This window comes from Callospermophilus lateralis, chromosome X, assembly GCF_048772815.1.
Source record: "Callospermophilus lateralis isolate mCalLat2 chromosome X, mCalLat2.hap1, whole genome shotgun sequence".
NCBI classification, from domain to species: Eukaryota; Metazoa; Chordata; class Mammalia; order Rodentia; family Sciuridae; genus Callospermophilus; species Callospermophilus lateralis.
The window spans coordinates 57,956,217-57,971,956 of NC_135325.1; the positions used below are offsets into that span (position 1 = coordinate 57,956,217).

At 40.0% G+C, this 15,740-nt stretch overlaps 1 protein-coding gene across 7 annotated transcripts in view; it reads left to right on the forward strand.

Annotated features, from left to right (window-relative positions):
* The window catches only part of Arhgef9 (Cdc42 guanine nucleotide exchange factor 9), a 349,964-nt gene that overhangs the window by 311,896 nt on the left and 22,328 nt on the right, over positions 1–15,740 (forward strand). For all 7 annotated transcript variants that reach the window (XM_077107717.1, XM_077107718.1, XM_077107722.1 and 4 more), the window contains one exon: positions 6,826–7,069. In XM_077107717.1, the coding sequence (XP_076963832.1) occupies positions 6,826–7,069 (244 nt within the window). The remainder of the gene's footprint in view (positions 1–6,825; positions 7,070–15,740) is intronic.

A 15,740-nucleotide genomic window follows, 5' to 3' on the forward strand; every position in this document is an offset into this window, starting at 1 on the left:
AGAAAGACTTCAAACAGGAACTTGGTTTATTTTAGGGTTTCCCATCCCCAAGACCATGTTGATTTAGGCATCTTTCAGCAAACACTGCAGTTACTTTAAGTAAAATGTGAATCTAGGCTCTGGAAAGCAGTGATTATAGGTGGTATGACCAGGACCTAGGATGCTAAACACTAAGGCAGAGGCTAGAATTAAAGGGAAAGAAACAAGATGAATAGTGGGCTAAGTTTAGGAATCAAGGGATAGAAGACCAGGGTGAAGTGATAAGTCAATTCGAAGCCAATAGTAGGAGCCAATTGTAAGGAAGAAACTAGAAGTCAAAGGAGGACTTGGGAATTCAGACCAGCCATACTGGCAGTATGGGAGAAGTAGGTAACAGAAGTGACAAAAATAAAAGATACCTTATTGCAGGCATAGTTTCCTTCAGATGGGAGATGTCTTCTTCTATCTAGAAGTCTTTCTCCCCAGAGTCTTTCTCCCCAGAGTAAAGCTAGTCTAGGGTCAGTGTATAAGGGTACCAATTCCATATACCCAGTTCTTCATGACACTGGCTTCCCAGAGCATAAGAGACTACAGGCTGGTACAAAGGTCATTAAAAGTATCTGATGTTTATTGGTGAGGCTGTGGTTTAAGATTTCTATTTGATATCTACAATAGGACTTTCTTTTCATCAAATAGGAGTTAAACTTGAAAAATGATCATGCAATGCAAATAAGTTATATAAACACACAAGATATTTTGTTTGCCAAATTGCTTAGGGACCACTTTCCATTACTATAAAAGATTTTCTTTTTTAGATAGAACGGAGAGAAATAGATAAGGCTCCCTGGAGATGAGGATTCCTTTAACAAGGGAAAGGAAGGAGAAGGACCAGGATTAGAAAGAGGTGAGGAAGGTTTCCCTTCACTTACCTTACTCACCTCAAGAATCCAATTTAAAAGAGTACCTGAAAGCTCATCAGTAATTTTTAAAATGTATTTACAAGGAAAAAATGGGGGAAAAGCAAGCTAAGCCAGATGTGGCTGCAGTAAGCTTTCTGATTACATCATATTTAAAGAGGAATAAGTAAGTGCCCCTAGCAAGTGAATAGGTAATAAAACATTTAAATGTGATTTTTTAACAGTAGTGGCAAAAATAGTTTCATGAGTCCTACAGTGAATAAAGTTGGTATAAAAATGTTCAATTTGATATCAGTGATTTTAAAAGATGTATTCAAATAAAGAAAAATTTTAAAAAATGATAGTCTGATAACCCCTTACCTTAGACAGATGGTTTAATGTTAGCAGAGTAACATAAATTTCTTCAATGTCAAGGGAAGGAGAGCATAAAACTGACTACAAGTGGATTGAGACCCAAAGAATCTGAGGTTATAAGAAAATGCTTTACTGCTCTGAAATATTTTTGAGTCCTATTCTGGGCCTGCAAACTCTGCCTTCATGGGTGGGGCTTATAGTCTAATAAAATTTAAGTAAGATTTAATTTAGAAATATGTATTTCTTTACACTGAAATAAATCTCAGATATTCACAGTGGAATTTCTCTAGAATTTTGGGTCTTATGAAATCTGTGAGAACACTATAGATAGGAAAATGTACCAGTTTTCAAAACTGAAAATAATATGTTATGGACAATATAGATTGATAAAAAAAATCATTAACTAGCATTTATTGAGTGCCTGTATGATTCTGTTCTAAGAACTTTACACTTAATAACCCAATTTAATCCACATAACAAATCTCTCAGGAAGTCACTGTCACTATTCCCATTTTAAAGATATGTAAATTGAAATATAGAGAAGTTATATAATTCCCCCAAGGTGATAATAGCTGACAAGTGATAGAATCAGGGATTGAATTCATTCAAGCTGGCTCTGTTTTCTACATTGGCAACCTCAATGTCATTACTGCCATTGAGCTTGTCAGAATTCTGTAATTATAAAATATTCTATGAACATTTAGAAAATGATGCAGCGACCATGAGGGCTCAGCATTTGGAGCAAGCCATGACTCATAAAGCTTCATTTCTATTTTGCCAGTAATTTGATTAGTGAATGGGAGGATTGAAACTGGCAGAGAGTATCTGGATTTTGTTCTGGCATATCTGGATTTCATTCTGGCATATCAGATTCTTCCATAATTTCCTTGCAGAGAGAATAAATATGGAATAATAAGATATACGACTTATGGTCAGACAATTTGGGGTACAAATCTTGGTTCCAGAACTCACTGTATTATTTCAAACAAGTGATCTATCATTTCTTATACCTTCATTATATCATTTATAAAATGGGTAGAATAAATTTTGTACAGGATTTTTGTGAAGAATAAATGATAATCTTAGAATTCCCTCATGTCCAAAAAGAAATAGGTAGATTTATAAGGTAACGTGGTCCCCATCTCTAGTTTCATCCAAATATGGGCTAGATGATTACCTGCCAGAGATTGCATAGAAGACATTGAAATATTCTACCTGATCTCTATCCAAAATCATGTGACCCAGCCATTAAGTTCCTATTTAACTCTTTATTACCAGTTATGCAAAAATCTCGCCATTTTATACATTAGGAATTGGGAATGACTAAGCCACTTATAATAGTTGAACAGCTTATAACTTGAGAGGACTAGAGGGAAAGAGAGAGAAAATATTTTTTTCAGTTTATATTATACTACATGAGAAAGACATCCATGGGTTCTAAATATGTGACCTCTTCTTCAGCTTCCCTCACACCTTCTCTTTCCTTGTCATGTTTCTTTTGAGAAATCCAGGTAAGACTTGATTTCTTGTCTCTCAACTTCTCTGCTAACTGTCCTTGCTCTTCTATGTCTCACTGCCTTATCATTTTAGCTTTGTACGTGCTTTGCTGTTTAATTCCTGAGATGATTATTTTGGATTATTGTGATGCTTTGGAAGGATTCCCCCTCCCCCTTTATTTTGTTTCCCTTTCATTACTTACTGTGAAAGATATTACAGCTCCTTTTCCAAATCATCTACTAACATCTTATAGCCCTATAGTTGCCTTAAACAACCTCTTCTCTTAAACTTCATGCCAGTCCGCCTGGGCATGCTCCCTTGTGCTATGTGTAATAATTGCTCTGTGTTTCTGTTGCCTTCACCATATGGTAAGGAATCATAATTAAACAGCATGTAATGGTAGTAGATAGAAGACTTTTGTTCAGGGAAATTTCTGCATTGGGACCATTTCTTCTTGCACTGACTGAAAGGCCCAACTGGGAGGTTTGTGAGACAACTCACAAACCATAATAAAATAAAAAGAGGTGGGGATAGAGCAAAAAGAAGATGGGGATTTGAAAAAAAAATATACTTGGATACTTGACTTTATTCTTTGGTCTAGACTTTGGCCAGTTATTTAATTTCATCTTTTTGTTCCTCAGTGTCAAATTAAGTGAATGATAGAACTCATCCCCAAAGTCTCAAGGAGAACAACCTGAGGTAGTGGGGAGTAGTAGAGTATTAAGAGCATGGATACTAGGGAAGACTAGAGGATGCTATTCCCATTTCTCCCATGAGCTTTCTGACCTTGAGCAAGCTCTCAGTGCTTATAATTATCCCTTCATTTGTAAAATAGGAATCATATTTTTATCTACAACAAAGGTAGATTATGAGAGTTAAATGAGACAAGGCTGGTATCATGTAAATACTTAGTAAATGTTAGCTATTGATACTATTATAGTATATGTAGTGTTACAATCATTCAGCATTTTTATTGGGAAGCATTATAACACTGTAGTACCAAAAGCACAAATCTTAGAGCCAAACACCCTGGAATAAAATCTCAGCTTTGCCATTTAATAGCTTTTATCTCTGGTTAAGTTCCTTAACTCCTGTGTCTATATTTTCTCATTAAATGGGATTATGATAGCCCCTGCCTTGTAGGATTGTTGTGAGGTTTATTTAAGTTCATAAAAACAAAGCACTTAAGATAGTATCTGGCACATATGTCTGCCATTTACGTGTTTTCTGTTGCTTTTATTGTTAAAATTTTGTTTTGAGAATAAAACATGCACTCTAGATGCTGGAATAGGTAGTGACCAATATAAACCCAGTTCCAGCTTCATGTTCCTCAGAATCTGAAGGGAAAATTGGCATTGTCCAGACTGTGTGATATTAACCAGGCCCCCCTCTAAAGTGGCAGGGAGGATCTACTGACAAACAAATGAAGCAGGCTACAGTCCTGAATACTTGCAATCTCCTGATTGCAGCATCTGTTATTTGTACAAAATGTCTTGCTTTGTCTTACAAAACCCCGGGAAAAGCTAGAGAGGCCAAATTAAAATAGCTGGAAGCTATTTCAGTTATGCAGTATCAGCGATGAGCAGAGGTTCTTTGCAGGAGCCACAGCCTATGACCAGGGCCTAGGCATCTACAGACTTGACAAAAACCTCCAGGAAAAGCATTAGCTGCCCAAGTAGATCTGTGATGTTGGTGAGTAGGTGGCAAATACCATTTAGCAAATACCTCCCCCATCCTGAAAGAATATGTAGAATTTCTAGAGACAGTATTTTTACTCATAATATTTAACTTATTTGGAAAGTTTAAATGAGCTGAAAGAGGCAGCATATTTTTTATCAAAAGGGAATTCAAACGGCTATGAAGCACTGGCACAGGAGCAAGAAAGCTTAAGGCTGTTTTTAGTGAATAGGCTTGCCTCATAACCAGGAAGCTGCGTGTTTAGATTAGAATTTTTCTGCCATTTTACAGTGTAAATAAAACTCTCATTTTATGATTGAGGCTGAAAGTGGCTTACCCAAGACCGTACAGCTAGTAAGTTAAGCAGTTAGTTAGTATTCAAACTCAGGTCTTTGAATTCTATGTCATGCTCTTTCTACTGCCCCATGTTGTTTCATGGCCTTAGCTACCCTTTCTGATTGAACTTCCTAAGCCAGTAGATCATTTTTAGCCATTCTTATTATATCCTTGCATTTGGCTTATGACTAATCTGATGCCTAAACACTCACATTCAACTGACTGGAGCTGCAAAGAAAGAATTTTAATAACATGTCACTCTACCCCTGTTACCCTGCAACAGAAGCTAAAATTCTCTTTAGTTCCTTGTCATCCTTAAATATCTAAAGAAACAACAAGAAGGTTCAATTAAGATCTTGCACATACTTTCCATTTTTGGAAACTAGAAAAGGTATTGAAGGCTGACAATGATAATGTGACATTAGTTTAGTAGTCAGGGGAAGGAAGTTGTGGACTGAAGTTCAGAATAGGGTAGTTGAGGTTGTCAGTGTTTTAGTACTATAGGTGCCCACTTCTTAGCTGCATGATCCAGATCTGCCTTTCCAGGTTTTTATTTATTATGTTATGAATAGTAAAGTTGAACTCAAACCTTTCTGAGATCAGGATAGATTCCATCCATTATCCATAGATTTTCTTCCCTTTTATCCAGTTAGATTAGCCTAATAGGGCCCACTTTTTGAGCACATATCTCACAAATAATCTTAGAATTTGGAGTACAGTTCATAGGAACCACTGCAATGAATATCTCTTCTCTGAGGAGGATGAGGGAAGTGTTGATAGAAGGAGAGGCTAAAAGGCCACTCCGAGAGACTTATCAGATCTAACATAGACCCATATGTGATTTCTTTCATTCTTTTGCTTGTTTGACTTATTATTTATTTGATATCCATAAATATTTAAAATAATATAATGTACACTCATGTACTTACTGTTTAACTTAAATAATTATTTAAAAATGTAAACTTCCTCCCCTTATACACTTCCATTTTCTTCTTCTTCATCTCTTCATATTTTCTGATTTATAATTTTGATTTTGGCATAAATCATTGTCAAATATTCCTTTATAACTTTTGTACATATATATGTATCTCTTAATATTATGTGGCCATGCTTTGTTTGTTTTCAAGTGGAATAGATATAAATGAGTTAGAACTATACAGAAAAGAGCTGGACACAGTGGCACATGCCTGTAATCCCAACAACTTGGGAGGCTGAGGCAGGAGGATCACAAGTTTGAGGCCAGCCTCTTCAGTAATTTAATGGGGCCCTAAGCAACTTAGTGAGACCCTGTCTCAAAATAAAAAGGGCTGAGAATGTGGCTCACAGATAAGGTCTCTGGGTTCCACCCCAGTATACACACACACACACACACACACACACACACACACACACAAAGGAAACCAGGGGAATGATGAACATGAGATTTAGGGTAGAGTATACCTTGGGTCATTGCATTTGGATTGGGGGCAGGTTCACTAATACTGATTACATTATTAAAAATGTAAGTAAATAAGTAGAGAAATAAGAATATCATTCACAGACTAATTTTGAATGTCTCATTGAAGAAAATTAGGATTAATCTAGTACTTGAGAACAAAATATCAGATAGGCAACATAGTGTTTATATGCATCTGCAAGTTTTTTTTCTGATACCTTAGTTTCATTGGCCTTCTTGGATTTCTCAGCACATTCCAGACAACCAGCCAGTGCATTTCATATTTCTGGTAGAGTGGCCAATGTTTTGAAAGAGGAAAAGCCCCTGTTAGCAGTGTTTTTGTGGTATGCTGCTTCATATTTCCCAGCAACAGGCTTGCAAACACATTCAAAGATTTATATTGGGGCCTGAGACATTGTTTGGATATGGGGCAACTCTTAGGACACCTAGTTAATCATTTTGTCAATGTCAGACTGGTAATCTAACATGCCCAAATTTAGACCTTAACAACCCCCATTGGTATTCCAAAACAGTGACAGCATTAGTATTCTGTTGTGCCCATATGCCAACTCTCCTGTTACCACTCTGCATGTACCTACACAAAAATACCTTCCCTTTCTTCCTACCTAGGATCTAATCCGTAGAGACATCCTATACTACAAAGGCCGCATTGACATGGATAAATATGAGGTGGTTGACATCGAAGATGGCAGAGATGATGACTTTAATGTCAGCATGAAGAATGCTTTCAAGCTTCAAAACAAGGAGAAAAATGAGGTGCATCTGTTCTTTGCCAAGAAGCTGGAGGAGAAAATTCGTTGGCTCAGGGCTTTCAGAGAAGAGAGGAAAATGGTACAGGAAGATGAAAAAATTGGTAAGTGACCTGAGAGAAGATAGAAGAATCTGTGATCAACAAGAGTTTGAATTGGTTTACATTTTTCTAGAGTCAGAGGAAAGATTTCTGTTACAAACTCATGTAAGCCACTTTGGCCTTTCCTTATTATTAGGTTCTTTTTCATAAATACCAAAAGCTTTCATTAGTCAGAGGTAGGTATGAGTTACCTATTAGATTCCAATAAAGTTGCATCAGCAGACAAGCATATTGCACTGAAAGCCAATCTTAGCCTTTATTCTCCCTAGCATATAAACATTTATGAACAAACACACACAAAATCATTCATATATCCTATTCTGTAATCTCAATGAGGTCTCAGCTTTCAGTTTTTATGTACATAATAGGACCTTCTGTAAAAGGGTCAAGGCAGATTTGGTAGAATTATGCTGATAGGATTCAGACAACTTTCCTTTTTGTTTTTGTTTGTAGTGCTAGAAATGGAACCCACTGCCTCACACATGCTAGGCAAGCACTCTGCCATTGAGCTATATCACCAGCTGTCAGCCAACTTTCTGGTCAGTGTTTGGCAATACAATCCTGATAGGGACCAGGACAAAGAACCCTTTTTGATCGTAAGCTTTAAGACCTCTTTTGAATGGAACATGTTATGGGATCAAAGAGATTCTTATATCAATTTTTTATAAAAGCTAAAATATCCTTAAGACATTTCTGGTTGGTACACCTCTTTAATAACATTCATTTTACTAAGAAAAATTAATTATTTTATATATGTTAGGCTAATTAGTTCTCCTCCATTGAAGTGACTGAACTACTGATAGTAGAAGCAAAGGCTTCTAAGTATTTAATGTTTACAAATCACCTCTGGAGTAAGTATTAATGATTAAGGTATTTTAAATATTAAGTAAATGCCCCTAAACTGTAGATTAAAAGGATATGCATGTATACATTATACTGTGTGGGTCTATTTTGAAGTAAATTGTAGAAAATATAACAAGATATAAAACCATCATTATTTGCACGATTTAGATTTACAATCAATCATACTTTTTGGCTTGAAACAGATTGTTTCTCTTTTACACAGTGATATAATTTCTCATGCTGTTTCCAAACACTGGAATTCAGGTGCCTCAGTTATTGGTTTGTGCATTATAAAGTATTACCACATATTTTGTTTATGGTACTGTTTCTGTCATAGAAGTAACAAACAGGGTTTTGGAAGATGACGGCGAAGGGAGTACATCAACTCCGTGTACCGCGTCACTGTGAGGGAAAATGACGAGTTAGAACGGCTAAAAGCTATCTTGTTAGGAATTTCCAGCAAAATTGGGGTGCTCCAAAACCTAGTGGAAGGATTTTCATCGCACGAGGATCAGATTCGGGGGCTCAAACGCGAGCGATCTGCCCGCACGGAGGATCACGCTGCTTATTCAGCAAATCACCCCATGGCTAGAGTCTGCGGCGCGCGCTGGGAAACGACGAGCTAGTGGCGCAGAGATACAGCGCTGCTGATTCTGCGGGCTCCTGCCAGCTATGCATTTGCTGAGCTCGGAGCTGAATTCTGGGTTTGAGACGGGGGGAAGGAAACGGTCCAGTTCGGTTCTCCACACCGGTCAGACCACAGAGGAGGCCAGCGACCACCATCTTGGAGAGCTGACGTCACCATCCTTGTTTTCGACTGATCGCAGCTCTTTCAGCTATAGAACAGGTAATTTCAGGCTGACATTTGTCTGCGTCTCGCAGACAAATTTCTCAGACTTAGTGCTAAATAACCCGCGGAAACTGCTTCTTGGAGCCTGCTCCTATCGGAACACGCACCAAGCCCGGAGCGGCCGAGTTCCGGCTCCCGGAGCTGCTCTGGCCTAGGGCTATAGAACCCGCGAAAACTGCTCCTTGGAGCCTGCTCCTGTCAGAGCATGCACCAAGCCTGGAGAGGCCGAATTCTGGCTCCCGGAACTGCTCTGGCCCAGGGATAAAGAACCCGCGGAAACTGCTTCTCGGGCCGGGTCCTGCTGAATACTGTGGAGGCCAGAGGGGCAGAGCAGAGCCGCCGCCCGCGCCCGGAACAGGCACAGCGACCCGCCGGCGTGGCAGTCACGTCACCCCATTTGGAGTAGGGGCAGAGCAGAGCCGCAGCCCGAGCCTGCAAGGTAGACAGACCTGTGACCGACTGGCGGAACAGGCCCAGCGGTCTGCCAGTGTGGTAGACACGTCACACCATTTGGAGTAGGGGCAGAGCAGAGCTGCCGCCCGCATCCGGAACAGACCCAACAACCCGCCGGCGTGGTATCACGTCACCCCAACTGGAGTGGGGGCCGAACAGAGCCGCCGCCCGCGCCCGAAACAGGCCCAGCGACCCGCCGGCATGGCAGTCACGTCACCCCATTTGGAGTAGGGGCAGAGCAGAGCCGCTGCCCGAGCCTGCAAGGTAGACAGACCTGCGACCGACCAGCGGAACAGGCCCAGCCGTCTACTGGTGAGGTAGACATGTCACACCAATTGGAGGAGGGGCAGAACAGAGCCGCCTCCCGAGCCCGGAACTGGCCCAGCGGCCCGCCGGCATGGCAGTCACGTCACCCAAATTGGAGTAGGGGCAGAGCAGAGCCGCCGCCCGCATCCGGAACAGGCCCAACGACCCGCTGGGGTGGTAGTCACGTCACCCCAATTGGAGTAGGGGCAGAGCAGAGTCGCCACCCGCGCCTGCAAAGTAGGCAGACCTGTGACCGACTGGCGGATCAGGCCCAGAGACCTGCCGGCATGGTAGTCACGACACCCCAATTGGAGTAGGGGCAGAACAGATCTGTCACCCGCGCCTGCAATGTAGGCAGGCCTGTGACCGACTGGCGGAACAGACCCAGCGGCCTGCTGACGTGGTAGACACGTCACACCAATTGGGGGAGGAGCAGAGCAGAGCCGCCTCCCGAGCCCGGATCAGGCCCAGAGGCCCGCCGGAGTGGCAGTCACGTCACCCCATTTGGAGCAGGGGCAGAGCAGAGCCAAATCCCGCGCCCAGAACAGGCCCAGCGACCTACCGGCATGGTAGTCACGACACCCCAATTGGAGTAGGGGCAGAGCAGAGCCGCCGCCCGCGCCTGCAAGGTAGGCAGACCTGCGACAGACCGGCAGAACAGGCCCAGGCGTTCGCGGGAGTGGTAGACACGTCACACCAATTGGAGTAGGGGCAAAGCAGAGCCGCCGCCCGCACCTGCAAGGTAGGCAGACCTGCGACCGACCGGCAGAACAGGCCCAGGGGTTCGCGGGCGTGGTAGACATGTCACACCAATTGGAGGAGGGGCAGAGCAGAACCGCTGTCCGCGCCTCCAAGGTAGGCAGACCTGCGACCGGCAGAACAGTCCAAGTGGCCCACCAGAGTGGTAAACAGATCACCCCAATTGGAGGAGGAGCAGAGCCGCCGCCCGCCCCTGCAAGGGAGACTTTTCAACTATACAAGAGCAATATAAATATATAGGGGGAAAATTTCAAAAACATAACAGTTTCACCAAGCAGAAAGAAACACGAGCAATATGAAAAGACAAGGAAAGAAAGACCACAAGCAATGCAGGTCAACTCAACTTTAGAAGAGGTAATAGCTGCAGCAGATGGAATGTCAGATAAGGAATTCAGGATATACATGCTGCAGATGATCTGGAGTCTTAAGGAAGACATTAGACAGCAAAATCAGACAATGAAAGATCACTTCGACCACTTCGACAATGTATTACATAAACAAATCCAAGAAGCAAAAGATCAACTATACAGGGAGATAGAGGTAATAAAAAACAAACAAACAGAAATCCTAGAAATGCAGGAAGCAATAAACCAACTTAAAAACTCAATTGAGAATACTACCAGCAGAGTAGAACACTTAGAAGATAGAACATCAGACAATGAAGACAAAGTATTTCAACTTGAAAAGAACATAGACAGCTCAGCAAGACTGTTAAGAAATCATGAGCAGAACATCCAAGAAATATGGGATAATATAAAGAGACCAAACTTAAGAGTCATTGGGATACAGGAAGGTATAGAGGTCCAAACCAAAGGAATGAGCAATCTATTCAATGAAATAATAGGTGAAAACTTCCCAGACTTGAAGAATGAGACAGAATCCCAAATCCTAGAAGCCTACAGGACGCCGAATGTGCAAAATCATAAGAGATCCACACCTAGACACATTATAATGAAGATGCCCAACATACAGAATAAGGAGAGAATTTTAAAAGCTACAATAGAAAGGAAGCAGATTACATTTAGGGGTAAACCAATCAGGATAACAGCTGATCTTTCAACACAGACTCTGAAAGCTAGAAGATCCTGGAATAACATATTTCAAACACTGAAAGAAAATGGGTTCCAACCAAGAATCGTGTATCCAGCGAAATTAAGCTTCAGGATGGAAGATGAAATTAAAACCCTCCACGACAAACAAAAGTTAAAAGAATTTGCAGCTAGAAAACCATGTCTTCAAAACATCCTCGGCAAAACATTACAGGAAGAGGAAATGGAAAATAACAATGAAAACCAACAGTGGGAGGTAGGACAGTAAAGGGGGGAAAAATAATCAAAAAGGAAAACAAACCATGTTTAGTAACATAAATAAACAAATATGGCTGGAAGAACAACCCATATCTCAATAATAACCCTAAATGTTAATGGCTTAAACTCACCAATTAAGAGACACAGGCTAGTAGAATGGATCACAAAACAAGACCCAACAATATGCTGCCTACAGGAGACGCATTTGAAAGGAAAAGACATACATAGACTGAAGGTGAAAGATTGGGAAAAATCATATCACTCATATGGACTTCGGAAACAAGCAGGAGTATCCATACTCATATCAAAAAAAAATAGATTTCAAGCCAAAGTTAATCAAAAGGGATAAAGAGGGACACTACATACTGCTCAAGGGAACCATACACCAACAAGACATAACAAACATAAATATATATGCCCCAAACAATGGTGCAGCTATGTTCATCAAGCAAGCTCTTCTCAAGTTTAAGAATCTAATAGACCACCATACAATAATCATGGGAGACTTCAACACACCTCTCTCACCACTGGACAGATCTTCCAAATAAAAGTTGAATAAGGAAACTATAGAACTCAATAACATAATTAATAACCTAGACTTAATTGATATATATAGAATATACCACCCAACATCAAGCAGTTACACTTTTTTCTCAGCAGCACATGGATCCTTCTCAAAAATAGATCATATATTATGTCACAGGGCAACTCTTAGACAATATAAAGGAGTAGAGATAATACCATGCATCTTATCTGATCATAATGGAATGAAACTGAAAATCAACAATAAAAGAAGGAAGGAAAAATCATGCATCACTTGGAGAATGAACAATGGGTTACTGAATGATCAATGGGTTATAGAAGACATCAAGGAGGAAATTAAAAAATTCTTAGAGATAAATGAAAACACAGACACAACATATCGGAATCTATGGGACACATTGAAAGCAGTTCTAAGAGGAAAATTCATTGCTTGGAGTTCATTCCTTAAAAAAAGAAAAAACTAACAAATAAATGATCTCATACGTCATCTCAAAATCCTAGAAAAAGAAGAGCAAAACAACAGCAAAAGAAGTAGAAGGCAAGAAATAATTAAAATCAGAGCTGAAATTAATGAAATCGAAACAAAAGAAACAATTGAAAAGATTGACAAAACTGAAAGTTGGTTCTTTGAAAAAATAAATAAAATCGACAGACCCTTAGCCATGCTAACAAAGAGAAGAAGAGAGAGAACTCACATTACTAGCATACGGGATGAAAAAGGCAATATCACAACAGACACTTCAGAAATACAGAAGATAATCAGAAACTATTTTGAATCATTATACTCCAATAAAATAGAAGATAGTGAAGGCATCAATAAATTTCTTAAGTCATATGACCTGCCCAGATTGAGTCAGGAGGATATTGACAACCTAAACAGACCAATATCAATTGAGGAAATAGAAGAAACCATCAAAAGACTACCAACTAAGAAAAGCCCAGGACCGGATGGGTATATAGCAGAGTTTTACAAAACCTTTAAAGAGGAACTAATACCAATACTTTTCAAGCTATTTCAGGAAATAGAAAAAGAGGGAGAACTTCCAAATTCATTCTACGAGGCCAACATCACCCTGATTCCTAAACCAGACAAAGACACTTCAAAGAAAGAAAACTACAGACCAATATCTCTAATGAACCTAGATGCAAAAATCCTCAATAAAATTTTGGCGAATCGGATTCAAAAACATAAAAAAAATTGTGCACCATGATCAAGTAGGATTCATCCCTGGGATGCAAGGCTGGTTCAATATACAGAAATCAATAAATGTTATTCACCACATCAATAGACTTAAAAATAAGAACCGTATGATCATCTCGATAGATGCAGAAAAAGCATTCGACAAAGTACAGCATCCCTTTATGTTCAAAACGCTAGAAAAGCTAGGGATAACAGGAACTTACCTCAACATTGTAAAAGCAATCTATGCTAAGCCTCAGGCTAGCATCATTCTGAATGGAGAAAAATTGAAGGCATTCCCTCTAAAATCTGGAACAAGACAGGGATGCCCTTTCTCACCACTTCTGTTCAACATAGTTCTCGAAACATTGGCCAGAGCAATTAGACAGACGAAAGAAATTAAAGGCATAAAAATAGGAAAAGAAGAACTTAAATTATCACTATTTGCAGATGACATGATTCTATACCTAGCAGACCCAAAAGGGTCTAGAAAGAAACTATTAGAGCTAATAAATGAATTCAGCAAAGTGGCAGGATATAAAATCAACACGTATAAATCAAAGGGATTCCTGTATATCAGCGACAAATCCTCTGAAATGGAAATGAGGACAACCACTCCATTCACAATATCCTCAAAAAAAATAAAATACTTGGGAATCAACCTAACAGAAGAGGTGAACGACTTATACAATGAAAACTACAGAACCCTAAAGAGAGAAATAGAAGAAGATCTTAGAAGATGGAAAAATATACCCTGTTCATGGATAGGCAGAACTAACATCATCAAAATGGCGATATTACCAAAAGTTCTCTATAGGTTTAATGCAATGCCAATCAAAATCCCAATGGCATTTCTTATAGAAATAGAGAAAGCAATCATGAAATTCATATGGAAAAATTAAAGACCCAGAATAGCAAAAACAATGCTAAGCAGGAAGTGTGAATCAGGCGGTATAGCGATACCAGACTTCAAACTATACTACAGAGCAATAGTAACAAAAACAGCATGGTACTGGTACCAAAACAGGCAGGTGGACCAATGGTACAGAATAGAGGACACAGAGACCAATCCACAAAACTACAACTATCTTATATTTGATAAAGGGGCTAAAAGCATGCAATGGAGGAAGGATAGCATCTTCAACAAATGGTGCTGGGAAAACTGGAAATCCATATGCAACAAAATGAAACTGAATCCCTTTCTCTCGCCATGCACAAAAGTTAACTCAAAATGGATCAAGGAGCTTGATATCAAATCAGAGACACGGCGTCTGATAGAAGAAAAAGTCGGCTACGATCTACAGACTGTGGGGTCGGGCTCCAAATTCCTCAATAGGACACCCATAGCACAACAGTTAATAACTAGAATCAACAAATGGGACTTACTCAAACTAAAAAGTTTTTTCTCAGCAAAAGAAACAATAAGAGAGGTAAATAGGGAGCCTACATCCTGGGAACAAATCTTTACTCCTCACACTTCAGATAGAGCCCTAATATCCAGAGTATACAAAGAACTCAAAAAATTAGACAACAAGATAACAAATAACCCAATCAACAAATGGGCCAAAGACATGAACAGACACTTCTCAGAGGAGGACATACAATCAATCAACAAGTACATGAAAAAATGCTCACCATCTCTAGCAGTCAGAGAAATGCAAATCAAAACCACCCTAAGATACCATCTCACTCCAGTAAGATTGGCAGCCATTAGGAAGTCAAACAACAACAAGTGCTGGCGAGGATGTGGGGAAAAGGGTACACTTGTTCATTGTTGGTGGGACTGCAAATTGGTTCAGCCAATCTGGAAAGCAGTATGGAGATTTCTTGGAAAGCTGGGAATGGAACCACCATTTGACCCAGCTATTCCCCTTCTTGGTCTATTCCCTAAAGACCTAAAAAGAGCATGCTACAGGGACACTGCTACATCGATGTTCATAGCAGCACAATTCACAATAGCAAGACTGTGGAACCAACCTAGATGCCCTTCAATAGACGAATGGATAAAAAAAAATGTGGCATTTATACACAATGGAGTATTACTCTGCATTAAAAAATGACAAAATCATAGAATTTGGAGGGAAATGGATGGCATTAGAGCAGATTATGCTAAGTGAAGCCAGCCAATCCCTAAAAAACAAATGCCAAATGTCTTCTTTGATATAAGGAGAGTAACTAAGAACAGAGCAGGGAGGAAGAGCATGAGAAGTAGATTAACATTAAACAGGGATGAGGGGTGGGAGGGAAAGGGAGGGAGAAAGGAAATTGCATGGAAATGGAAGGAGACCCTCAGGGTTATACAAAATTACATACAAGAGGAAGCGAGGGGAAAGGGAAAAATAATACAAGGGGAAGATATGAACTGCAGTAGCGGGGGTAGAGAGAGAAGAGGGGAGGGGAGGGGAAGGGGGATAGTAAAGGATAGGAAAGGCA